The following is a 27,466-nucleotide window of genomic DNA, read 5'->3' on the forward strand; positions in this document are numbered from 1 at the left end:
TAGAAATTTATTTACCACAAAATAATCTTTTTAAATAACAAGCGTGACTTTCATGCCACTTTGCTCGTTTCGAGGCAGAGAAAAAATAATGATGCAGGAGCGCGAGTAAGAGACGAGAAGATTTTGTAATAAATTGTGTCGCACGATGGAGGACCACGCAGGAGTGAGCGCGAAAACGGTCGTGGAGAGTTGATTTGCGCGAGGGAGGAAAGGCTGGAACTAATTTGAAGTTTGCTGAAGGCTTGCATTTGTCATCGAATTCCCCGGCGTGCAATGATCGAGACTCGGAGCGGCGAGTTATGAGAGAAGAGGGCCACTAGATCACCCATGCAGAGGTGGTGCTGCTGCGGCATCGGCAGAATCATCCCCTGCCACCAAGTCGACCCCAAAAGAATAAGTCGGGGAGCTGAACGGGCTATTCGATTTCGCGTTGCAAGCAGCAAAAGACAACGCAATGGATGCAAAATTTGCAACCGGTATGGTAAATTTAATTAATAATTATGATGGAAAAAAATGCCAAAAATGAAAGTGTTTTTTATTTTTGTTTATCAAATTTAATATTGAAGTACATATATGCTTTGCGAAGGCAGTTACAATTATCAGAAGAAAAATTTTAATTTTAATTATTTTAATGTCTGGCTTAATTTCTAAAATGCAAGAAATTTTAAACATTTTCGTAGGTATAAATCAACATTTCCAATATTTTCTTCCATGTATAATACATAATTTTTTTAACTATAAAGTTACATCTGATTTAAAAAAAAAATTATGCCCCGAATAACTTCTCATTTTAAATAATTCAATTAAAAAAAAACTGAGTTCAGTGAGATAATAAAATAAATTTAGTCAAAAGTTGACATAACTTTATGATTTCGCTTAAATTACTCTTTTGAAAAAGTGTAATTTTAAAAATAACAAGTTAAATTACCAGAAGAGTTGAGTAAAACGGAGACAAATGTGACAATGTTCACATCATGATGAAAATAAATATGAGAGCTTTGCATCGTATTGGAACGGTTTGTATTTTCCGGTTTTTCTTTCTTTCTCTCTCGTGATTGCCGTAGTGCGCCAGGATATTAGACGCGGCTGCAAAATAATAAGAAATGGTCGGCGGCGAGTTTTCTGCAGCACGGGCCCGGCCTGCAGGTCTCCAGAGATTTTAATTCCAACTTCCGACGGAGAGTGAGAGAAGAAAAAAATCATCTCAGCAAGCGCCCATGATACCGTCGGCGAAACGCAGAGGAAATTGCATTATTTCTCTCACAAGCTCATTCTCGCCCAGCAGGAAAAGGCGGAATTGGAAAAGCGAGCAGAGAGAGAGAGACTTTCTCGAGCAAACAATAAAAAAGAATGGAAGATTATAATTAAGCAATTAAAAATCTGCAGAGGGAAAAGAAGAAGGAAAGAGTTCGGCGCGCGAGAAAAGTGTAATCATTGCAGGAATAAGAAGTTTATCTCGGGGCCGGCTGAATAATTTATTCGCAAAGTTTGCTCCTGGAAAAATAAATCCTAATTATGATTTGTGCAGATAAGTTTTTTCTCCGACTCAGCCAGATGAACAGATTCCCATTAAAACTTTTCTTGCTATCGCGGCTGCAGGAAAATGTAGTTTTAGCTTTTCTCTCTGCTCCCCTGCGAGTTTTTGTAAAAATTATGAATTATTAACGAGCCGTGTCATTTAATGAGTAATTAAGTATTCACGCGCCGACTCGTAATGAGATAAGCTCGCTAGGCCAACGCGCAACCCTTTAACAACTTGAAGCTTTGCAATTCGTTCCCTGCGCCGTCATCTCTCGTAAAATTTGTGCATATTCACAACACTTGTGTCATCTCCTCTGCCCGCAATTCGCCCCTTCTCCCGCGCCAAATTACATTTTCAAATTGCATTTTCAGCTCTGCTGACATATCCAGGTTAGGCCACAGGTCTGGTTTTACATTTTGCTCAAACATAAACTTGCAAAAGCTGCTCTTAATTTGTGAAATTTGAAAGCTTTCCCACATATTATTTTTTTTTGAAGAGCAAAAACCAAAAGATATGAATCAGTTAATATAAATTTAAATGTGAATATTAGTTTAGTAAAGAGAGATATGCAAGAGACGAACTCACCAAGAAGACAGAATAATAAGTGGTGCGGTAGAGAGGTTTTACCCAAGATGTAAACAATAAACAGAACAAACGGAATTAACGAGGATTTGGCTTTTTATTGGTTTACGCGGGAAGCACGTGACAAGTGGTCTCAATCGCCATATAAAGAGGACGCGGGCTGTCTCAAAACACAAAGGAGAATATCCAAATACCACAACAACACGCCAACATGAAATTCGCCGTGTTTTGCATCATGGGTGAGAATCTGTCAATCATAATCAATTTGAAAATCGAGCCACATACATTCAGACTGAGTTTAATCATCATTTAAATTAGTATCAAATAATTATTTTTTCCAAATTATTTTATATTTAGAATAGTTGAAAATGTATAAATGAAGTTTAAAAAATTATTCAATCAAGGATAAATTTTTAGAGTAAAAACTAATGCTTTGGATTTTGGAATATTGATCAATTATTTTTAAATTTCTAGAAGACATCTAGATTTTGTTTTCATTATTTTGAGACAGAATTACTGATAGATTATATAATGTTAATTTTTTTCATCATTTGAATTTTAAATAAAACTGCGTCTCACCAGCAAATAAGTTGTTAGGGGCAACGAGACAATTCCAAAACCATCTCGATTTTTTGAATGTAGACAGCCCAAATTTGAACATCCTGTAAAACCCATAAATTTTGAGTGCAAATTATAAATTTTTGGAAACTTCTTGCCATGGCAGGAATTTCATCTTGATCAGGCAAATTATGCCCCCTTAATTGGCAAATACTGCTTTATCATAGACACTGTCTTCTTTAAAACATAAATACAATAAAACCATTTCTTATTTGAATTTATAAAATTTGATTTTACGTGGAAGCAGAAAAAATATGAGATATAAATTAGAAGTAGAGAGATAACAAGTTCCTGTTTTTACGCCAATGTGGTTTTTCAAGGTGTCTGTTCTACACAAGCTTGGCGAAAATTTTATATTTTGGAATTATATTACCGCTCTGTCATGCTTGATTACAAAATATAGAACTAATGGATTTGAACTTTCAGCAAGCTTGGTTATGCTGGAGGTTTCTGCCCGGGGTCGTGCTGGCTGCAAACACCTAATCATCTGCCCTTTCAACTACGCACCAATTTGCGGCAAGAACAGCAAGGGCGAACTCAAAACCTTCTCCAACCATTGCAGCATGAGGGCTCGGAACTGCAACGGCATAAATAGTAAGATTTTCCTTATTTATTATGTTATTTCTAAATATGATTACTAAGAAAAATTCTTGATGTTTTTTTTTCTTTCAGATTTTGTGTACGTGAAGACTGGTGTATGTTAATAATTCCAAGATGCATTATTCCCTCTTGTGCTAATACAGTAATTAAATTTTTGAAAACATGATTTTTTATTCATTATTTGAAAGAAATAAATCCGTTTTGCTAATTCTATAACCAATTTTTTTAATGTCTTTTTTATTCCATTTGATTTTTTTGTCTCGATAAAATGTGTCACAAACCGTCCAAGAAATATGATATTTAATTAAAGAATGAAAAATTGAGCTTTCAAGAATGGAAAATTAATAATGCGACCATATAATATTTCATTTTAAAATCAAACGCAGTTGAATCTCTCTTGATTAATTCACTCCAAAGTTTTTCTCTCCTCCTTATTTCAATTTGTTCGGAAAGATAAACTGCGTGAGTCTATAATATAAAGGTATAGTTAATATTAGAAGAGCAGCAATGAGTTAGATTGAACTTCATACTGAATAAAAAAAATTCAATAAGTTGGAAGCTCATGTAGGGTTTAAAAGTAAATATCTAAATTAAAGTCCCATGAAGCCTCCCAATGTGAAATAAATTTCAAAATTAAGCTCAAACTCTTTACTCTCAGTCAGACGCTATAAAAGTGTTATAACTCAATAATGCACAAACCGTTTTAATACATAAGATAAAAGTTTAACTAATTGCGTGAATTTCATATAAATTTGCTTGTTTTGAGCCAGAGAAAAATGAAAATATATATCAAGCAATCTAAAATGTAAAGACATTAAGCCAAAAAACCTTTAAATTTTTTTAACACAAACTATGAAATTATGATCGATGTTTCTGGTTATGGGCATAGCTTGCCTCTGTGATATCAATTAGAAATATTATTCGTAACTAATGATGCGGGAGAAGGTGTATTGAGTTTTTCAATAGCTAAGGTCGCAAGTTGCACGATTTCGGAACGAGCGAGAACGGTCGTGGATCATCAGGGTTTTACGAGCTGCAACCCCCGTAGTTGCTCATACACCCGAAGGCCGCAACCAACCTACTTCTCCAGATGGTTTTTCGCACAATAAAGAGCAGCCCCCGCCCGCAATGATGCAGGTTGTTGCGGCGCCGCTTTGTGGCCAAACCTCGCCGTTTAACAGGCACTTTTCGCTCCTTGCTTTACGACCGCCAAATGTGCTCATTACGCTGCAAAATGGACCCAAAAACTTATTCTTCTTCTTTAATAGAAAAAGAGAGAATCTGCGAAATGAAGGCTGATCGATAAGGGAGGGATAAAAATTCACGCGAAAGGCCATTAAGAGATAAAAGCTTGCATGGCGTTTTTGGATATATGGATATTAGCTGGAGCTTTTTCCTGACGTACGAAATTCTGCTGCTGCTGGGTGGCGGCGGTTTCTTGTGTGAAAACTCTACACCCGGCGAGAGAAGAGCGCGGAGGACGAAAATGTATGTACGACGAAATGCCTTCGGGAATAGCGCAAGCAGGTAAGGCATTCTACGTGTTTGCTAGAGAGAGTGTATTCTTATTCAACACGGCGCGCATATACATTCCGCAACTATATAGGAGGATTTTACGAGAATTTCAGCGCAAAGAGACTCAAAATTGAGTTTGCTTTACTCAAACAAAAATTTTCTGGCACTGGGCATGGTATTTTCAATTTTCAAAAAACAGGAAAGACAACCGCGGAACAAAAGACACAATAAAATCTGGTACTTACAATAGGGTGGTCTCTGCTGGAAAATTCGGACCTGAAAAATAAAACAAAGTAAATTTTAGTTTTCCAATTTCCATCGTTTGATTTAAATAAAACTTATAGCCTAAAAACTTTGTATTATCACAAAGGCGCATCAAAATTAGATCAGGATAAATGATAAAGAAGTTTTATATACAATTTTAACTAGCAATTAAATATGTCAATGCATCGCAAAATATAACAAAAAAAAAAGGAAAAATTTAAAAGGTAAAAAATATTAATAATAATTTATAATTATTTTGCCAGATAAAAACTGGTTTTTGGAGAGTGACGACTCTTTCACAACTTGTACCCAACCAAGATTGGTACATTTTATTTTATTTGTTTTTCAGGTCCCCGAGGGGATGGTCTGCTGGCAAGATGTAACCCAGCAGCGCGGCGCAGAACGTGATCCAAATATTTAAAACTCGGGGCAAACAAAACAAATCAAATATAAGGGAGCTGCAAAGTTTTGGGAGCTTTTCTCTCTCGTCCGCAGCTCAATCAGCAAATATTTTATTCTTTGCTGATTGTGAGACGGAAGAAAGTAAGGGAGAAGATAAAGAAGCTCGGCCGTGTTAATTAATTAGAAACCTCGGGAGGTGCGCGCGCGATTCTCGGCGTCTTTTGTGCTCGCTCGGCGCACTTAAAAATTATTCCGAAATTAATTATTCCGCCAGTAAAAAATCTCATCAAGTCTTTTGTCAGCCTTAATATGCAGAGGGAGCGGAGAAAAGGGTTATTAAAAATGGAGTGAAGAGGAGGAGAAGTTTGAGTTTTAATTTATTTTTACGGCGAAAGAGAGCAGCGAAAAGTTTGACGTGCAGCAGGACTGACTCCGTTGGAAAGAGGGAGATTCGGAGCTCAATCGACGGGTGTGCGGGATAATTAAAAACCATGAGAAGAGTGAATTCTGCAGGTAAAATGCGAGACACCAGTGTTAACCTCTTCAATTAGGTATAAAGTGAAACAATTATAAAAATATTTGGCCTAAAAATTTTCTTGAAATTAAATGAATTTAAATAAATTAATATTTATGTCCTTGTGAGTTGTTTCAAGAACAAAGGAAGCGGTTGTCGGCTTTTGCATCGCAAGGGCAAAAGGCGGACAAGACAAAGCAACCGCGCATCTAAACAGAATTCCCCATCCCGTGAGAGATTTGACAACAACAGGAAATATGTTGCTAATTAAATAGCCCCAGCAAAAGAAATCAGGGCTACAGTTCTGTTTTTCTCTCTTTCAGTTACATTGTGCTAACTGTTTTATGATTGTGGTAACTTTATTTGAATTGCCATTTTAAATTTCTTTAAATTAAAACAAATCTTACTCTATCTGCTATTGCAAAAGACCGGTTTTATTCACGTACTTACAGGCAAAAATATTTAGAAAGAGAATTATAATAGCAATAATTTGTTGAAAATTAAAAATTCTAACACCAGGAAAAGCAGAAATTACAGAATTTTTGAGGCATATTTACCGGCAGAATATTAAGATAAAGGGACAGAATATTTAACTTTTCTTTGTTTTCATACATTATATTAAGTGAATCATAATTAACGTCACAGAGATAATCATACGTAAAGCATAATTTGATCATCTCATTGATATTTGGAGAAAATTATATGCATATTGAATTAATTTGAATTCACTTATTTTGATAGATTTATAATGAAAACCTGTCCGCAAATTAACTTGAAGGGCACAAAATTTGCATTTGCAAATAAAATATTCAATAAATTTTCATCAATTAAAAAACAAAATTGAATATTAGAAGAAAAAAGCTGGAGCAATCAAATTTATTCATCACACATGTTTATCATATACAACAATGAAACTTGAAGATTGTAGTTTCAGCCTTGTGATTGGCTGAAAACACTGAAATCAAAATTTGCTCTTATTGTTGTGATGCGCTGACCTTGATTTATTAATTAAAAAATTTAAAAATTTACGAATTTTACTCAAATTTGTGCGCAAAGAGCTTCAAAAATACAAGTAATCGATATAGTGTTTTCGCACCTCCATGTGAGTCTATTCACTTTATCCGGATATAGGTGCAGCATTTAACTTTTATTTATTCATGTATGTGTGCATAATGCAGAGTGTGAAAAACTAGAGGCAGCGAAATATATTTACAGGACTGCGAACCCCCTGTGGATTTTCCGCCGCTTCGTCTCTCTATCTCCCTTTCTTGTTCTTCCTGCTGCTTCTTCGCGTGTAATACACGAGCGCAGTTAATGCAGCAGGCGGAAAAGGAGAATTTAAAAAAGATAGAAAAGAGCGCTGCGGGCGAAACAGAAAGAAAGAAAATGCCGCCCTTTATATCAGAAAATTCAACTTTTCTCCTCCGCCAGCGTGTGTTTATCTCGACCGGCGGAGTTGTGTAGCAGCTATTTAAATGCCATTACCTCATTTCGAATTCATAATTCTTTCCACCCTTGTATGTATGCGAGAGCTATTTGAAATTGCGACCCGCGGGCGGGGCGAAGAGGCAAAAAATAAAAATACAAGAAACGCCGGCAGAAGTAAACAGCAGTGCAGATATACGCTTCGACTTTTCTTTTTTAAGGCGAGAGCGAGTCGAGAAAGGAGGTGATAATAAAAACTGATACGACTCTTTTGGGACGCATGAAATGCGAGTCGTCCTCTGTACGTTGCATCTTCCGGCGCCGAGAAAAAAAACAGCGCAAAATTATATTTTATCTCGGGTCAAATGCGAGAATTCATTCTTGAGCCTCTCGACTTGTCCTGCTGCGTATTAGCAGCAAACAATCTCGCCGACAATAAAACTCCTTTTACGACTGCCGGCTTCTTTTTAACTTTCGTCTTTTTCATAATTTTCCTGCAAGCCTGCGAAAATTGTGTTTTCCACTCTGGAGAGAGGAGAGAAGAGATTTGGAATGAGCGGCGAGAGTAAAAGAAAAGCATACAATGTGTCTGAGGTTTTGGAGAGAAACTGAAAATCGGCGCCACAGAATTCGGGACAAAAGAATCGTAAAACATCATCCAAGGAAAGAAATTCAGGAATGAATGACAGGCGAGAGGACGATTTAGGTAAATTGCAAATGGGTGGCGGCGCTTTTATCCTGACCCTTCATCCAGGTGCGTTTCTTGGAAAATCCTGCTTTCTGAATTGTAGGCTGCGGGCCATAAATTTTTCAAACCTGAAGAGCATCTGTAAAGCTTTGAGGGGGGTAAAAAACACTTCAGCTGAAATAATGTGAAATGAAATTCAGGCTCCTCAGAGAAATATCCAAACAGGCGATTTTCCATTTCATACCTGCCCTTTTAGTTGAATTACAAATGCAAAAGAAGCAGATTTTAACAAAATTAAATTTGGAGCGTAAAACAATGGGAGAGAATTATGCCATAATCAGAACCACCTGAAATGTTGGCCAGTCATGGACTTAATTTTAAAAATAGATGCATGCGCTACGTTCTCTAAAAACGTTCTCAGATGTTTGGATTTTATCCTTAGAGAAGTGAAACGAAATAATGTCTAATAAAATTATAATTAAAAAATATAATAAAATTTTGCTTTATTCTGCTTAATGCATTTTTAGTAACATTAAATTGAAGTGAGCATAACTTTATTTATGCGTTTCCTCAGCTCTTTAAAATATAAAATTGAAGATAATATATGAAATTAAATCAATAATTTATTATAAATAGAAATCAGAGTTAAATTAATTTAATTCTCGATTTCGATAAATATTAAATAAATATTTTTAAGAAAATTTGCAATTAAAACTGCGTTAATGCAGAAAAAAATCTGATACAATTTTTAGATTTAATTTCACTCTTGATCTTAGCACGAATCATGTTCGTTCTTTTTCATTTTTTTTCTGATCGACTTAATGTGGCCCGCGTTCATCAGGAGGTCGCGTCGGTGGTTTTTGCATATTCAAGCCGGAGAGGCGATGATGAAACTGCAGTAAATTAAAAGTTCGCCAGCAACAGCGGTCATGGCAAATGACGTCATGCACGCGGAGCTCATTCCGGCGACAGATACGGAAGGAAATCTCCGGAGACAAAACAATGTGCGGACATTAGTGAGCGCGCGCGCGACGAGTAATGGAGGAGGAAATACCCGGGTTGATATGCAGAGAAAGCAGCAGCTGTGTTGAAAAAGCAACAAACATCCCTCGACGCCCGTAAAACTTTTCTCTGCGATTGTCATGTCCTCATATTCATACACGCGCTTCTCCTTATTTGCATATCTCGAGTTGCGAAAATATGTAATGAAAACACACGCGAGCGCGCGACCCAAGATTTTTTTCCGCACACAACCCTTTGCCTTTTTGCGGCGGGGAGCGAGTTTTAATTTTTATCACTCCCCCGCGACTTCCACGGCAGCCGTCTCGTAATTCGGCGTGTTGTAATTTTGAAACTTGTTTGCTTGCGCGCGATGAAAATAACACACACTCACGCAAGCCTTTCCAAATTGTGCGTGCAAAAGCCGCGGTGGTGAAAAAAAGAGGAAAAATGCTAATTCCGGCAGGCAAGAATGCTAAATAAGTTAGCGGCGCGTTAAATTTTCGTCTTGCTACCTCATCACGCCGAGCCCTTGCCATGCTCGCTGCGAAAGTTTGCCGCTCCTCTCTGGAGATTCAAGAGCGACGATGAGAGAAGAAGCTTTCTAGAGTAGAAATATTATTATATAGGAACGCGAGAAGTATTTCCCAAAGAAGATTTCCAAAGTGGAGACGAAAAGTTTCACACTTTGCCTGCCTTTATTTTTTATTTGGACTTTTTCAATTCCATATTGGCTATTTTTTATTTTAATTCTGATAATAATAATTCCAAGAGCTATGTAGGAAGTATACAATAATGGGAGCAATTAAAAGTTTTCCTCAAATTCGAATGGAAAAAAACTTTGTTTAGAAATGCGTTTGACGTATAATGTAGACATAAATATAAGTTAAAGGCGTTTTAAAGTAATTATTGTGTTTTGTGTTGCAATTATTGTAAACAATTTTCAGCTCGGTTCAACTTATAATTTGACTAATTGTAATGAATTGATTGGCCTTTTCCTTTTGTTACAGATGGAGAAAATAAGTGAGTTATAAATTAAGTAAAATGTACTTTAAAAAGAAGAAAAGTCAACTTATGCCATTAAATTAAATTTTAAGTTAAAATTGACATTTAATTATTAAAAAATAAATCATTTAAACTATTTATCAGCAAAATAAAAAGTTATTTTTACCATATATCACATTTTACATTTTATTAATATCCCCAAAATTCACATTATTCAGAAAAATGACAAATTTAAAATTAAAAAAAAAAAAAAAAACAGTTTTATTATTATAGCATATTAATAATTTCGATATATATTTCACCCAGATTTCACCTATCTCAAGCGTATAATCACGACCAGGTTTTCGATCGCACGATAATAATCATGATCAATATCAAAAGCAGTTTATATTTTTTTAGCTATTTAGTTATTTTATTTTCCATTTACTTGAGCCTTAAAATGGATAATTTTATTACTCTTTGAGTGGGCAAATAAAGAATAAAATGTATTTTTAAATTTTTGTATGCGTATATACTCTCACAATAAATCCAAGCTTAAAATGAAAAAAAAAAAATGGCAAAATATCGTTATAAAATAATATTTTTAGAAAAAAAAGATTCGTTCCCTTTGACTTTCCAGGACATCATAGAAAATTCTGAATTACTTTAAATTCGCGGTTGTTGCTGTGTTTTCCGGCGCTCGGTGTGCGCGATAAATAATGCGGAGAGGAAATTTAAATTTCATCACCGAGAGACGCCGGCGTCAGTGGCTTCGGCTCCGCTTGGTTTGTTTTTCGGACCCCGTTGGGAAGTGCGAGAGGCAAACGAACGAATGCAGCAATGTATTTATGCTTTTGGGGACTTCTTTGCGGAGATAAAACGCCAAACACGGCGTGTGTGCGTTGCTCGTTCTACATCATCTCGCCGCATACAACACCATTTCTCACTTTATTGACCTCGGGGCTTTTGCTTCTCGGGAACCGACCTCACAAAATTTTGCGTTTGTATGTAAAAAAAGTGTTTGCTTTATTGTATCATACTAAATATTGTTCAACGTTTGGTAATGTTATAGTACGCGCGACGTGTTTTTTCATAAGTTGGCAGCACTTATGCTCCCATGTAAAAGTATCACGTCGCGCGTTCGATAGTGGTTTTACGTCGCGCATACAATAATGGTTTTACGTCGCGCGTACAATACTGGTGGCGGTATAATAGTTAAGAAAACCGATTATTCCATCGATACCTCGGCAACATGTATAGCACGCGCGACGCAATTCTTTTCCTACAATCTCAATTTAGGGGACTGCTAGGAAGAATAGGGGCCCTTGGGATGGGTTCAGAATGGGGCAAGACGACCTCCGGAGGGCCATGCGCACCCTTATAGCAGGCGCGACGTATGTTTATAGCACGCGCGACGGGCCGTAAATCCAGTGAGGGGCAAAGCGAACTCCGGAGGGTGCTTTTCACCATCGTAAGAGGCGCGACGCATGGTTATAGTACGCGCGACGCATGCTTATAGTACGCGCGACGCATGCTTATAGTACGCGCGACGCATGCTTATAGTACGCGCGACGCATGCTTATAGTACGCGCGACGCACGGCAAATTAATTAAAAGGTGTTGCACGCGGCCGGAGTTGTGGGCGCCCCACTAACCGGCAACTCGGAGGTGGGCAACCCCCAAGATTAATTTTTGCAGAAGCCGCGAGCGAGGGGTGGAGGCGCCGCGAGGTCGAGGACGTGGGGAAGGCCGTGCGGAGGGCGAGGACAAAAGGGCGGCCGTGTTCATGAGGGGGCTCCGCAGGAGCCCCCTCACGAACCCCGCCCTTTTGTCCCGCCCGGAGCCGGCCTTCACCACGTTCTCGGGCGAGCGCGCCTCCAGCCCGAAGCTCGCAAACCCACAACGGAGTTGCCCACAAAAGGTGTTGTCTGCAAAGGGAGTTGTGGGCACCACACTTTTTGCTTTCTAAGCCCTTTTTGCAGACAATTCCTTTTGTAAGCAACTCCGTTGTGGGTTTGCGAGCTTCGGGCTGGAGGCGCGCTCGCCCGAGAACGTGGTGAAGGCCGGCTCCGGGCGGGACAAAAGGGCGGGGATCGTGAGGGGGCTCCTGCGGAGCCCCCCCACGAACACAGCCGCCCTTTTGTCCTCGCCCTCCGCACGGCCTTCCCCACGTCCTCGACCTCGCTGCGCCTCCACCCCTCGCTCGCGGCTTCTGCAAAAATTAATCTTGGGGGTTGCCCACCTCCGAGTTGCCGGTTAGTGGGGCGCCCACAACTCCGGCCGCGTGCAACACCTTTTAATTAATTTGCCGTGCGTCGCGCGTACTATAAGCATGCGTCGCGCGTACTATAAGCATGCGTCGCGCGTACTATAAGCATGCGTCGCGCGTACTATAAGCATGCGTCGCGCGTACTATAACCATGCGTCGCGCCTCTTACGATGGTGAAAAGCACCCTCCGGAGTTCGCTTTGCCCCTCACTGGATTTACGGCCCGTCGCGCGTGCTATAAACATACGTCGCGCCTGCTATAAGGGTGCGCACGGCCCTCCGGAGGTCGTCTTGCCCCATTCTGAACCCATCCCAAGGGCCCCTATTCTTCCTAGCAGTCCCCTAAATTGAGATTGTAGGAAAAGAATTGCGTCGCGCGTGCTATATCGATGGAATAATCGGTTTCCTTAACAATTTCACCGCCTCCAGTATTGAGCGCGCGACGTAAAACCATTATTGTATGCGCGACGTAAAACCACTATCGAACGCGCGACGTAAGGCAAGTGATGCCAACTGAAATCAGGGATTTTGGGAAATACGTCGCGCGTACTATAACATTACCCAACGTTTTAACGTTTTTGCAAAATTTCGTAACTTCACAAGGAGTATTTAATAAAATTAAGAAGAGAAGAAACTAAAAAAAATACTCATCAAATTCATTTATAATGTAAATGATATAAAAACAATTTATAAATAGAAAAAATAATTTTAAAGAGAATTGAGCGATACAAATTAAAAATGGTTTGAAGGGAGGAAATTATAATTATTCTGCTAGATTTTCCCCCTGCGAAGCAAAATAATAAAGAATTAGAGCTGCGCACTTCTTTTTGTTAAAATATTTGGCTGTGGTCAGCGGAAGCCAACAAATAAATTTTCTTTAGAACAACAATTTAATTGAATGTAAACATTGTATTTGAAACAATGTGGATAAATAAACAACAATAATAATTAATTAATATGCACATTTAAATAAATTTAAGGCCGACATAATCTAAAAAATCCAATCTTTAGCAGAGGGAAATGCAAAATAGAATTTCAGAGTGAAAGATTTTTTCACTGATATCTCAGAAGAAAAATTAATTTTGTTTAGAGAGCTTTTCCACGGTAAATATTGACGACATCGACCTAGGGGGAATCCCGAAGAAAAGTGCCAATTTTGAAGATACCCTGACAATCTCAGCCTCTTTTGTCAGTCAATTCATCATTCCGAAATTGTTGGAGCGCAAAAAAGAAAACCATAAAATTTAAAAACGAAGAGGGAAATTCAATGTTCCCAATCGTCAAGCCTAATTAAAAAGGAAGCATTTCATTAACTTCACAGGTACTTTACCTCCTGCCGGTCTGGTGGAATTTTCACTCGAGTTGTTTGTTTGCCTGTTCATTCAGTCGAGAGAAGCACGAAGAATCCAAATTACCTGCCCGAGGCACCAATGATCCACGATGACAAAGGAACCTTTTCCTTTTCCTGGCGAAACTACACAAACATGTACATAAAAACGTGTGGACGCGAAAATGAACTTTGCGCCCGAGAATGCACCCGTGCCGTGCACCCCCTGACCGCAGTCGCTCCTTCCTCTCCTCCCCTCTTCTTCTTTCGAAAGCAGCCAAGGAAAGAAGGAAAATCAACAAATCCATGCAGTGCCGGCGCAGCAAGAACTAGGCGAAGGTCGTTTCGTTTGTCGAAAATCCAAATCCAGTTTTGCGGATTGCGCGTTCCTTTCCTCGACTTGCCAACACGTGGTCTGCGTATAATTTTCGCAGAGTGAAAAACACAATTTCGTCATGGAGCCGAATCATAGGTTCGAATTGGGCAGATATCCTGGCCAGGGCTTCCCTCCGCAGCATGCCATCGATTTTTCCGCAATCTCGACGGCCAGACAACACGCGGCCGCCGCCGCAGGACTGCGACAACCCTTTTACCAGCAACCTTGCACAGGTTCGTTTTCCGTGCCACGAGATAATTTTGAGAATTGAACAAATTCCGGCCCGTTGATCAATTTTAAGATTTAAAAAAAAAAAAAAAACTTTAAAGTCTTTACGTTTTTATCAGGTCGAATTCCTCTATGAAAAATGGTCAAATGTGTAAAAATAAGGACTAAATTTTTATTATTGCATCATGCATCATTTTGACCTCCTTCTTTTAAAATTAATAAGACAGTGGGAAAAAAATTATATATTAATCGTTTCTCCAAATTTATTAAATTAATTTTAAAATTTTTCAAATATTTACCACATGGAGATCAAATATTTTTTTTGTCATGTATTTAAACAAATTAAAACTGTATTAATTGAAATTTATTAATATTAAACTTTTTCTTCGCAATTTAGTGGCCACTATCAATGGGATGCCCTACGAATCGCAGCAAGTGAAGATGTACGAATACTTCCGGACAGTCGCTCTGCAAGGCCAACCAACTCCGGCAGTCCCACAGCCACCTGCACCTGTGCATCATCCAGTGGCCAAACCTGCCATCTTTTGTCCTGCTCCTGTCAAGGAAACGGAAGCGCCCAACAACTCGTCGCCCTTTTCCGATATGGGGGTAAGAATAAAATCTTGTTAATTATTGAGAGGGCAATTTAATTTAAGCCTTAGATTATTTTAAAATCTTCTATTCCAAATTGAACAAGTTGATAATTATAGAAAATTATGTTAATTAAAAAAAATTTGTTTTGTTTTTTTAGTTGCGAGAGATTGCGAAGCATTTCGACGTTTACGTGTCAGAGGCAGTGCTTGCCGAGGCCGAGTCGCAGCTCTCGAACAAGCATTTGTGCAACTCCAAGAAAGTGGCCAGGTACTTGCTTTTGCAGATCATCGGAGAAGATGTCATCCTGACTCAAACTGCTTCTGGTGGACGACTTTACAAGTCAGCCGACCACAACATCCTTTACTGTGTTGAAGGTAAATTCCCATTTTTTTCCTACTTTTCCAACCAGGATTTGATTTTAAATAGATGCGTAACCTGCTCTTTTAGTATAATTATTTTTAAAACAAAACTTTAATCTGTTCCAGCTTTGGTGAATTCTCGTATTCGGGAAAGAGAGAAGCACGTCAACATCTTCAAACTGTACACCAACCTCAGCAACTACCTGAGGGAAAAACGGAAGAAGAAAGTTCTCAGCAAAACTTCAGCCCCCAAGGCACCTAAACCACCCCAGACCAGCCCTCTGGAAAATTCCAGCTATCTGAAGAGAGTCTTAGAGTGAGTAAATTTTTAATAAAATATCAAAGTCAATCCGTCTCTAATTATTTTCTATAATTCCAGGTCCATTCCAGCTCCTCAGACCTTTGAAAGCTCTTGGGGTCAACCACCTGCAGCCAAGAGGGCCTTCGTGCCCCCACCAGTTGTGCAGCAGCAACAGATGTACAGCCCCTACGCCCAAGGGATGAGCATCGTCAGTCAGCCGCACTGGGAGCAGTACTACTGGCACCCTCAGCAGGCCGCTACTTACTGCCCTGCCAGCAACATGCCACCGCCCACGTCCCCACACAGTCTCGAGACACCCTCCATGTCTTCCGGAAGCTCCGAGATCTCTTCGCCCTCAAAGCTTGGTTCTCCCGACTCGGTCAGACTTGAGATCTGCGACGACCTGGAGGCCACGGAGGTACAACCTGAGGAGGTCATGGCCTCTGCAGCAGGTTCTCAGGGTTCCAACCAGCAGTTCTCGCAGGAGTTCTGGGACTACCAGTCCCAGCAATACTACGAATCTTGAGATGACCAATTGATTTTTACTTTAGAATTTAGAAACACAGTCGCAGTTAGTGCGACGTTGATTTTGTATTACACTTTACACAGGTGCATTTGTCACAGCTCATATGAATGCGCTTTATTTTTCATCAAATTCAACACTCTCGTTTCATCAACAGTACCAAAAAGCACTGACTTGATAGAAATAACTTATGCAAAGAAAAAAATGTAAATAGAATTGATGGACTTAAGCTGTTTATTGTTAGTATGAATAATAAAACTCACTCAGTCAGCTCATATTAATAGAATATAATATAAAATCAAGTGTTTTATTTTGTTGATAACAATAAAAATTCAATCAACTTGAATTCCACCTCTATTGCAATCTTCTTTTAAAAATTAAATTACACATTGTAAGAACATTAATTTTGTCAAAAATACTTTTTTCTGATAATAGTTAGCTTAAAAGTCTTTAAAATTCCAAACTGATTAAAGCTTGACTTCTTGATTTGTTTTGATTTAAAAAGTAATAAAGCAGAGCAGTAAAACAGCAGGGCGCCTCAAATGCTCCAAAATTGGTCACACACAGGGGGAGGTAAATTTGTTTGTTTCCCATTGACTCCAGGGCGGAGAAGGAAGTAGGGAGGGGAAATCGATATTTTTCAGTTCAATGTTGGCCTAGGTCCAGGAGAGGGAGGTGAAGACTTTATTTAGGTGGTGCCTTATTCTTCAACAGCTCCTCATTCTGAATTCTGAGCAATTCAGCTTTTGGTCTGTCAACTGCAGGACACAGGTCTGGTGTACAAGAGCGTCTCAAGTTGTGTTTGTTGGACGCGAGAATGACGTCTGGATATAATTTCTTTTCAGGTAAGCACATCAAAGGTTATTTTTAATTTCTTAGCAGAATAAAAAATAATTCTTCTGCAATTTTTGTAAGATTTGTAATTTTAAACCTGCGCTATTCGCAGGATATCAAAATGAATTTTGAATATTTTTATATTAGTTTGTTTTACTTTATGACGATCTGATTATTTTCATAAAAACGAAAATTATACCAACAGAACATAAAATTTATTAATATAACATGCGCAAAATCAAGCTTCTGGAATATTTTATTCTTGAGAAAGAAATTTTGAATATTTGAATTTATATCATGATTTTATGTTCAGTAATTTTTACCGTCAAAATAATTAAGTGCTTGATTAAAAAAAATGTAGAGAAAATAACAATAAAAAACATTGAAGTTTTTTTACACCAGTATTTTAATCGCGCCGACTAGTGCATTTAGTCACTTACTATAAGCGCTTAATTTTCTAAAAAGATTCAGCTGCTTTTGTAATTTTTGCCATTAAATTTGTATTAAATTTGAAATTTATCAGAAAACATGATAGTAATTGATATTTTTAGGAGAATGATTTTTTTATTCCATTTTTTTTCTTCAATATTTGTGATGTTTTCAGAACCAAAAACTGTACCGCAAGACATGTTCATGGGGAGCGAGCCAGAGACTGCTGAGCCCGCGAGAAACAATTATATGGGGGTACGTCAATTATCTTTTTTAAATTTTCTTAATAAGTTGAATTTTTAAAGTATCTAATTAATTATGATTTATCAATTTCGCAGGTCAGCGATATAGTGATGTCGCTGGGCTTTCAAGTCAGCCTCGAAACCGAATTGAAAGTGGAGCAGTGTCTTCGTCAAAGAGGCGCATTGTCTAGCCGAGCAATCAACATGATGTTCATCGACGTCTTCGGCAAAGACTTCATCCGACAAACAAGCTGGAAGGCTCTGCTGTCCACCCCAAGTTTCAAAGCAGTGGTAGCTGCCATTAAAAGTGAGTTATTTCAATTATAAAAATATTCGAGTTTTATTAAAATTTGGAATTTTTACAGAGATCATTCTGGTTAGAACCAACAAATCAGTTGACGCGCTAGATGTCCTCAAGCCCGTCAAGACTCTCTGCAGCAGCTTGCGATATAGCAGCAAAAGAAGGCGGACTCGGCCAACACAGCCAACAACAACACAGCCCTCCGACAACGACAATCAAATGCTGAGGAGGTGAGAGAAATTTCTCCATCGATATCAACTTTTGATTCTAATTTTTCTCTATTTTAGAGCATCGAACAAATTTTCTCCAAATGATGGCAAAATCTGCAAAGTGGAAACACCAGATTACTTGGTTGAGGCAACTTCCGAGAAAGCTCCTGCTACCCCAGTGACACAGAAGGCCAAAAAGGGCTCAAGCTCAGCTACCCCCAAGAAGAGGAAACAACCTGAGGCTGCACCTAAGACCCCAGTGAAGAAGAGGAAGAAGGCCCAAAAGGGCCCAGTTCCACCACCAAACAACGCCTGTCGGGTCCTTGACTTCGAGAAAGAAATCGACAGCCTTTTGCATCAAGTAATTTTTTGGCAGGATGAGAATGAGAAGAGGAGACTTCAGCAGCTTTTCCCAGAACTCTTCTTTTGAAGAGTGTTAAATATTAGAAGTGGAATAAGTTGGAAGTTTTGATGTCTCAAAACAGTGCTCAAACAGGCAATCTTTTTTGTAATTTTAAAAAGTTCTCCAAGCCCAGATACCATTCTCAATTATTATCAGGATATTATCCAGCAATTATTTTTATTGCTATCTAATCTAGGCTTTATCATGGAGGTCTAAACAAATAATGTTGGTTAAAAATAAAATTGTTTGAGATATTACGGTTTATTAATATTATTATATTTTTTTGCGCAAAACTCTTTCTAAATATATGATGATCTGATTAATTTTTTTTGCGCAACTCATATTTGATTGATTCATCTTCAATCTGGCATTTATTTTGTCCTTTTATTTAAATATATATAATCAATTTATGTCGATTCATGCAATTAGATAATGTGTAACAAATTGTTAAGAAGAATAATGATTTGTGGTTGCTATTTTCAATAAACAGATTTCTTTTATATTCCGTTTTTGATTAAATTATTCCTAATTGGACGATTCGTCAGGTTCACTCTCTCTAATTTGCACTTGTGCTCCGAGCGTTTGCAAATATTTGCCATAATAATTCGAGGCAGCCGAATTCCAATATTGGGTGCGCGTGCAATAAATAGCTGCACATTGCCAATTAATCGGCAAACACGGAGCATGTTCGGACTGCAATACGCACGATTTGCAATCACGCCGTGTTTGCGCCGCAGCCCAACTGCAGTGACTAAGTAAGTACAGCACACAAGCGTTTGTGTGTATGTGTTCATTAAATGCAGCGCGCCAGGCCTGCAGCCACAGTATTACATGGCAAACTAATTACGGAGCCGCAGATTGACTACTGATGCATGAAACCCTCGCCGCGCCGTAAAGCAGCCGCACAAACACACACACCCTGCCAACCGACCGACCTGCATACATATGCAACCCTCGATACACCCCTAGTCGGTCCGAGGGGTGCAATATCCTCATCTACAACTGCAGGTCGCAATTATTTGCAGACACAAGTGGTCGGCTATTCAGCCGAGTTATTGCCGCGTTTGGTTTGAGCGCTTGGAATAATGCTCGTGTATAATTTTTTTTTAAATTTAAATTATAAGTATTTTTAACCCTTTTTTACTGATTTAAAGAGACCTCCAGGGCCCAAAAACTGCAGCCAGAGCGAGTTTGCCAAGGATTATTTTTGCTTCATACAACATGATTATTGGGCCATGGAATAATCTTGCGGACGCGCTGAAAACTTGCCCAGTCGAACAGTTTCCCACCCTCTGCAAGTGCAAGGCCTACATGTGGCAAAATTTGTGATTTATTAATAACAAAAACTTAGTCATCGAAGACTCACTATGGCGAATGGGGTCTTTTTTATCTCGGAAGTTTTAGAGAAATTCTTGCTAGTGGTAGTTAAAATTTAATTATTGGTTTATTCAGTTTATTGTTAAAATAAAAAGTAAATGCAATTTAAAAACTTTGAAAAATTTATGAGTTTCTTGAATTTTTATAACATAATTTAAAATTTTTATCACCTTCAACTTATTTACAAATTACAACATGCATTTTTTAATTTTTAAATTCAATTATTAGTTGAATGTTTACAAAAATGAAAGGTAAATATTTAATTTTAAAATAATTCCACTAGGTTTTTGTTTTGTTATTTGTGTTAAATTTTGATTGCATTAAATACGTGACCTGCAATATAGGAAATTGAAAAAAAAAACTGTAGGTCGCTTCCTCTTCCTCCCAAATGTTTCCCACTTTGAAGCAGCGCAGAGACCGAATTATTTCCATTTTATCGAAGCAATATTTCAGGTTGATTATCCTCGTGGGAGTTATAGACTTTTCCTTTTTATATAAATCCATCGGGCGAATGAGTGCGAAAATAAAGCACTCTGGTCGCGGGATTGATCGATTGCGTGATTACCGCGAGATGGATGGCCCCGAAAGAAGCGAGTTTGTATTACTGCCCGAACGTATGGAAGTTGGAGAGGGCGCGCAGCAAATGCGCTTCGTCTTCCATACATCACGCTGATTAAAACGAGCTTTTATTTGCTGCTGGCCGCGCGCATTCTTTAATTTATCTGCTGCTGCCCCTTGCCCTCTCACACCAAGATCGTTAAAAACAACCCCGCATCGTTTCATTTATTTGCTCTTTGCAAATCTAATTTTGCCATAAATTTAAGATTTTACTCTTTACCCCTGGTTCAGAACTGATTCAGAAAAAGTGCAGAACTGGTGTAGAACTGATGCAGATCAGCCAAACCGGTTCTGCACCATTTCTGTACCATTTTTGCATGAGATCTGCACTATTTCTAAAATTGATAAATATTGATAATATGAAAAAGGCTTGATTTTGATCTATTAAGAATAAAAAAAAAAAAATCAATTCAAAAGCACTCCAAACAGCAAGAAGTGCCCTCGAAGCGTGGACTTTGCAGTGCAAATAGTGTTTATGAAAATGCTTTTTTAAATCTGCCTCTGCCAATATCATTTGTTAGGTGGAAAGTGTCTATAGCGCAAATAACAATTTTTGGAGTACAATGTACTTTTTAAAAATTCCACTATCGCAAACAAAACATCCATTTTTTGTTTTTCAGTGCCGAGTTCTGCATAATTCAAGTTTAATATATATTTTCTGAAGACTTTTTTAATTGCGAGGTTCAGGGGTTTTGCCGAATGGTAAATTAACTAAAAGTGTTGTGCACATGTAAATATTTATTTTTAGGTTGTCCATCCGTACATAAACGTATTCATGTAGGTGCTGTGCGAGGGCCCGTAGAAAACGCACAGTGTATGTGTACACGTGTGATATTATTAAAATAATTGGCATCATGTGTAATTATACAACCATTCTCTTTTACGGTATTAATTTCTACATGCGATCATCATCAAAACGTGCGACACAAAAATACACTGTGGGGAATACACGACTGTTACACACACACTGTGTACGTCGCCTCGTTGCACGCCGCGCGCATCAAATAAAATGAATAAAACGCGCGAGCCACACACTCTGTCAAGCCCATTAATTATTTTTTCAACTAAAATTGTTTCTGTGTGCTCGCAGCACTCGAATTCTGTTAGGAATATATACGCTCTGAAAATTATTTGGAAATCGCAATAATTGGAATTTGTTTTTTTAACAAATAACATAAAACCTGCAATTAAATTTTTCTGAACAAACTGATCATTAAATTCCTGTATTTTCGAACAAATCAGATTCTGATTATTTATAAAATCTTTGGTCTTTGGTGCAGTTATGACCGAAACAAAACAGTAATTATTCTTATTCCCTTATACACATCTTTTCCCAGAGCAAACAATGTGCATAATTTTAATCTACCGCCTCGGTCTATATATGGCATGATACAATATCGTCGAGCAGCAGAATTCTCTTTTCCTTCTCTTTGTGCAGCTTGCTGGTGACTGCTTTTGAATAGGGTGTCTCAGGAGGCGCCTTTTTAATTACGGCGCTCGACAATGCGCGCGCCAAGTTTCCCTTCTTTTTTTTTATTTTGCAAGAGTTAACAATGCGCGAAAAGTATGGAGGAGAGAGAGATGGAGGGAAAAGCAGGGAAAATATTAATGCTGTGGCAGCACGACCGTTTCCAGAGAAGAGGTCGAAAATCTTGAACTAAACTTCTCATAGTTCTGGTAACTGGAATTCCGTCTCTCATAGCTGAAAATTTAAGTATGTTTTGAAAAAATAAAAATTATTGGCCTGTTTAAAAAAAAAAAAATTAAGTAAAGCTTAAAAATTCTGATAATAATTAAAAATGTGATACAATTCAAATATGATTTTGTACAGTAAATCCATCTATTAATTGGAAAATTTTGAAACCTTTTGCATAGAAAAAAATTATTTCAATAATAATCGATATTTTTCCGCATTCACTATTATATAAGTTGCAGGCAAAAAGTGGGGCAATTAAGTTAATTTTTGCTGCGCTAGGTGGATGATTGAGATGAGCAGTGTCTGGGGAAGGCGGATTACTGTTTTCATCTCTAGTTAAATACGCCGGGCGCTCACTCCGCCCCAGGAGATGCTTTTTCCTGCACTTTGCGCGATCATTTAATTAATCTCTTGGCGCGGCAAGAACATCTCTCTCGCACTTTTTCTCTCCTCGCGCGGCTCGGCAAGAAAGACAAATAAAAAATTACGTCTGCAAAAAAGTGCTCATCAGCGGAAATGCCGCAATAAAAATTTCCGAATATTAATTTTTTATTCACAAAGGAAAAGGCTGCATTTTTTTTTTGTCTCTAAACATACTTTCCGTGCTGAGGCTTTTTTCCACAGGGCCGACTCGCATTCAGATTCCGCGCTTGGCTCGGGGCTGCACAGCTACACAGGGATGATGCCTGCAGGCTCAATTTCCGTGCACGCAGCAGATGTATTGATGCTGCATTACAGCTCTCCACGGGGCACTCATACCCATGACATACGCCTGCAATTATTCTGCCGCTATACACTGCCCTACACGTTATATACAAAACCGACTACGTTCACTGCTCCTGCACACATATGCTCCCAAAAACTCAAAATTTGTCTCTCTCACGCACGGCTGCGGAGATGGAATAACCAAATTCCATTGGTTTCAGTTGATTTTGTGTTCAATTATGTAATATAAAAAACCCAAGTACGCAGTGGAGTAAATATTTCACTATTTAAATTTGAAAATATTTAGTTTATAATTAATACAACCTTAAAATATAAGGTTTTCTTTTCCTTAAATTAAATTTTATTGGCCAATTTATATATTATATTTCACAATAAAATGTAAATTGTCAGATAAAGAGACAAAATCATTTTCCTCCAGAGATGGGAAAATTATATACAAAAAAAATTGTAACTATAAGCTCATTCATTTTTTAAATTTCATTATTATTATAGTTCAATTTTTTTATATCAAATTTATAATCATTTTTGCCACTCTTAATATAAAAAAGCGTAAAACTTTTAACGAGAATAGTTGAAATTAAATTAAAATATGTAGCGTTCCTATAGCAAAATTAATAAATTCAATTCAATACCTTAAATATTCAATATTATAGCTGGTCGTCAGTCATTCTAAATCAATGCATAAAAAGAGGAAATTGGTGCTCAGAGAAAAAAACGGGCCGCTTCCTAGTGGGTTGGTTAAAGGTCTGCTCTGAGAACAGTGACCGGGACACAAAGAAAATCTCGGAGGAAATTAAGCAGTGCGGTCTCTACTAGGCTATTTCGGCCAGGGGCTTCTCGATCTTGGTGGCCGGCTTGGAAAAAGCAGCGGCGGCATTTCTGCAGAGCCAACAACATTTCCTTGCGACCAACTTGGCTTTTAACGCACCGAGGCCATAAATTCGTAATTAAGACCGCATTGCCGCTCTCGCTCTCTTGTGATGGAGGCTGCATCTACATCCTTCTGGTTTGCAAAGTAAAGGCTGCTCTCTCTGCTCATCCGCACTATTTGCCGTAGCCCAGCATTGACCCACGGGCCGCCCGGGCGACTCGACTTGCGGTTGGCAAACATCATCTTCTCCGCGCAACACACATGGTATTTCACTAGACATTCTCTTTGAGAGCGACGAGCAAGTTAATTTGCGTAATCATCCAACTCAACCGGCGACTGAATTCCACGCAATGTAATATGAAGTGCTGCTTTGTAATGTTTTTTATTTCGTATTATTGAAAAGAGTAATGGGGGGGGGGGGGGGGTTGGGAACTTGTAGAGGGTTAAATTAAGCATCTAGAAAGCCAACAGTCACGCTCTCAAAATAAATGTCAATATATTTATTCTCACATTAAAAAACTGTTAATATGAGCTCATTCAGGAATTTTGAAGGAAAAGCGGTACATTTAAAATTTCAGGTTGTTTGACTGCTGCAAGAGACCAACCCAATAGCCTAATAACCAAACAAGGGTCATTAAGATTTTTTTTTCAAAATTTTCAAATTATTAATTTTTTGTTTTGAAATAAAAGATTTAACAGGGAATTCAAATTGTAAAATGCGTAACTATTACATTATATTTCATTTTTTTTTAAATCTTTTTCACAAAGTTTAAAATACACTAAAAATTCAATTTTTAATACATATTTACTCCAATCACTTCAGTCGAGAAACGTTCCAATAATCTTCTTAAATTGTGGTGAAATAAAAAAGTTACTTTCCCTTTTCTGCTGCTTTTATTTTTTACAATAACAGCATGAAGGCTGAGAAAAATGTTTCCAGCTTGCTAAAGGATGAAAAATGTTTCGCGTAATAAATTGCGATAAGTTTTTGGCACGGTGTCGCGTCACGCGTGTCCCAGCGCGTTTCCTCGGGGAGTTTGCCCCTTTCTTTGACACAAACACACGCGGTAACAAATTTTCCGTTTTCAGCCCCCGCCCGTCCGCCCGATCCGAGCTCATTCATTAATAATGAATCCGCACGCAGCGAATGCGTTTCCACTTTCTCCGGTGCAGATCGAATTTTAAAAAATTCAGCTTAATATTTTTGTTTGGGCCCGGCACCTGCTCTCGTGTTTGTGCTCCCCGTCGTTGCCGGAAATAAACCACTCTTTCTCTCTTTTTCTCTCTCTCTGCTCGATGTATAAAAATGAAAGTGTCTCGAGAGGGCGTGCAAATTGATTTAGACGTTCCCCTGGCACTCGCGTGCGCCGCGTCAAAAAGGAGCCGCCGAAGAAGCAGGGAAAATATCCGCCGACTTTTAAAATCTCTTTAAAAGCATTTTTATTATTTCACTCACTCTGCGGTGGCGGCTGAGGCGAGCAGCCGGGTAGGCAGCCGTCGTGACACGCGTGTCTGCCGCGTTGCATATCCGGCCCCGATCAGGCGACTTCGGCAAACGCGTCCACGGCCGGGCTGCCTCATGCATTATTCAATCGGCCGACGTAATCAGCTGCTAATTAATTCAGTCAGACGAGGGCGTGGTTCCCACCGACGCAATTAGTTTTCGCTAACTTTGCATATTATCACGTTTTATTAAATTGTAAATCATATCTCCATTTTGTAAGCTTCACTGAATAAATTTTAAGTATAAATTTATGAGTTTTAAGTTTCATTAATATTTTTCTTGTTCAATTCAAAATCTACACGCAGTCGGAAGAATAAAAGCTATAACTATTAAATAGATTTTTCATTTGATTTACTGTGGTTTAGTTTATTTGAAATTGTGACTGTTATCATAAAAGTACACATTATATTTCACAATATTATTCAATATGTGATAATTTCTTGGCCAAAGTAATTTCAATTAGCTTTAAAATTGTTCCAAAGTTTCATTGTTGATTTATCTTAAGTCAATAATTACCCAAATAGATCATGCACAAATTTACAAAATATAATTATTTAAAAATTTAACAAAGCTTAACAGTTTACAAAGACAAAAAAATTAGTTTTTTCATTTAAAAAAAAATCGCAAAATGCGGAAAAAAATTATATTCTATGTTTTGTTCTTAAAATAATTATATTCGCGAATAATTATAATAAAATCATTCTATTTTACAATTTATATTGAGGGAAAGCCATTAAAGTTGTTTAATCACTTTTGTTTCAATTAATTAAATGAGATGGCGTGAATTAAAAAAATTAAAAATGAAATTTCGGCCAAAATCCATTTTGTTAATGCAATCTTGCAAATGTGCGACACATCATGTGTATGAATTATCGCACTGCAAATTTAACACGCACTCGGTGCGTGCGAGTTTTCGTTTGTTGTTTTTCCTGTGCCTGTGTGTGTGTGTGTGTGTCTCTCTCTCTCTCTTATTGTTTCGCACACGATGGCTTTTGAACAATGGGAGCGAGCGAGAGTCATACAAAACGCTGGCTTACATACAACGAACGAAAGAACGAACGCTCCGTGAATAAAAAGCCACAACAATGATTATCTCCGGGGAAATGAGGAGAAGTGCTGCCGCCGCCGCGGCTACGTTTCTTTCTCTCTTACTTCCAGCCCAGCGAGAAACAAGTCATTTGCGAGTGCAGCCTTTATTTTATCTACGGAGCTGCGCCGATCGTAATGTACAATAATATTGCTTCATGGTGCAAAAGGGAGCCGTAATTTTGCGCGCCAAATTTCCTCTTCCGAAGAAGGAAAACTAACACGCAAGGCTCAAAGAGAGAAAATGGTTTCCGAGCAAATCTTGCAATTTAATTTCTATGTGTAGCAAATTATTTTGTTCATATATATACAGCCAGTATTATTTTATAAGGCAGCGTAAAAGAAAAGACAAATCTAACTTAAATATCATTTATTAAAAATTGAATAAAGTTCAAATTTAATATAACCTTTTTGAAACTTTTTAAAAAATACACTCGGTGTTTGAAATTAATTATTGATATATAATTTCTTATATTTGAAATCAATAAGAATTCATGAAAAATTAATACCATATACTGATGAAAAATTTAAAAGCCTAGATTTTTAAAATATACCAGCATACCGCAGATCGCCTCGGTTTAAATTTTTATGTTATTCATTTTTACATTAATTTTGTTGCAAAAAAGATCGCAGAACTAACACTGAGTAAGCAATTCTCTCTAGAAGTTTAAAAGAAACAGCTTTTCCGTTTGGTTCTATAGGTCTCCCTCCAAAATTCATAAATTCCATCGAAATTAAAAATTAAAGTGACCGAATGTTGTTTTTCAGACTATTAATAAGAAACTTGGCGCACACACCGAGTGCAAGATTGAGCCGTTTTTTCCTCGAAAGGAAATTGGCAAGGGGATGAGATGGGAAGGTCAGAAATTACGAGGTGGCCTCGTGAAACATGCATAAGAAGTGTGTTTGCGTGGTCTTCGGGGGAAACCTTTGCCGGCCGGCCGCTCTATCGAGTTAAGCTTGAGTTATAAGCGCGAGGTCTTTGCGCTGCTTAAATATACACGACGCGAGACCCTTCTAGCCGAGCTACTGGAGCTTTTGTGCCCGTCCTTTTCCTATTTGCAGTTGTTGTTGATGTTAAT

The 27,466-nt window shown here is 38.1% G+C and overlaps 3 protein-coding genes across 3 annotated transcripts in view; 2 read left to right on the forward strand and 1 right to left on the reverse strand.

The window, feature by feature from the left end:
* LOC132202335 (CCA tRNA nucleotidyltransferase 1, mitochondrial) overlaps nucleotides 1-13,877 on the reverse strand; it is a 45,966-nt gene extending 32,089 nt beyond the window's left edge. The window contains exons 1-2 of the mRNA XM_059629182.1: nucleotides 13,711-13,877; nucleotides 5,083-5,113 (exon numbers count right to left, since the gene is read on the reverse strand). The gene's annotated coding sequence lies outside the window, so the exon portion shown is untranslated. The remainder of the gene's footprint in view (nucleotides 1-5,082; nucleotides 5,114-13,710) is intronic.
* LOC132202344 (vasotab-like) lies at nucleotides 2,196-3,532 on the forward strand. Its single transcript, XM_059629194.1, has 3 exons — nucleotides 2,196-2,343; nucleotides 3,149-3,316; nucleotides 3,395-3,532. The coding sequence occupies exons 1-3, from the start codon at nucleotides 2,316-2,318 to the stop codon at nucleotides 3,424-3,426; spliced, it is 228 nt and encodes a 75-aa protein (XP_059485177.1). The 5' UTR covers nucleotides 2,196-2,315; the 3' UTR covers nucleotides 3,427-3,532.
* Nucleotides 13,878-13,999: 122 nt separating the features above from the next.
* On the forward strand, nucleotides 14,000-16,384 carry LOC132202337 (uncharacterized). Its single transcript, XM_059629184.1, has 5 exons — nucleotides 14,000-14,316; nucleotides 14,709-14,920; nucleotides 15,063-15,279; nucleotides 15,391-15,580; nucleotides 15,644-16,384. Exons 1-5 carry the CDS (start codon nucleotides 14,163-14,165, stop codon nucleotides 16,089-16,091), a joined length of 1,221 nt encoding a protein of 406 aa, XP_059485167.1. The 5' UTR covers nucleotides 14,000-14,162; the 3' UTR covers nucleotides 16,092-16,384.
* The last annotated feature ends 11,082 nt before the right edge of the window (nucleotides 16,385-27,466 follow it).

The sequence above is a fragment of the Neocloeon triangulifer genome, unplaced genomic scaffold, assembly GCF_031216515.1.
Source record: "Neocloeon triangulifer isolate White Clay Creek 2 clone unplaced genomic scaffold, ASM3121651v1 ptg000015l, whole genome shotgun sequence".
Taxonomy (NCBI): Eukaryota; Metazoa; Arthropoda; class Insecta; order Ephemeroptera; family Baetidae; genus Neocloeon; species Neocloeon triangulifer.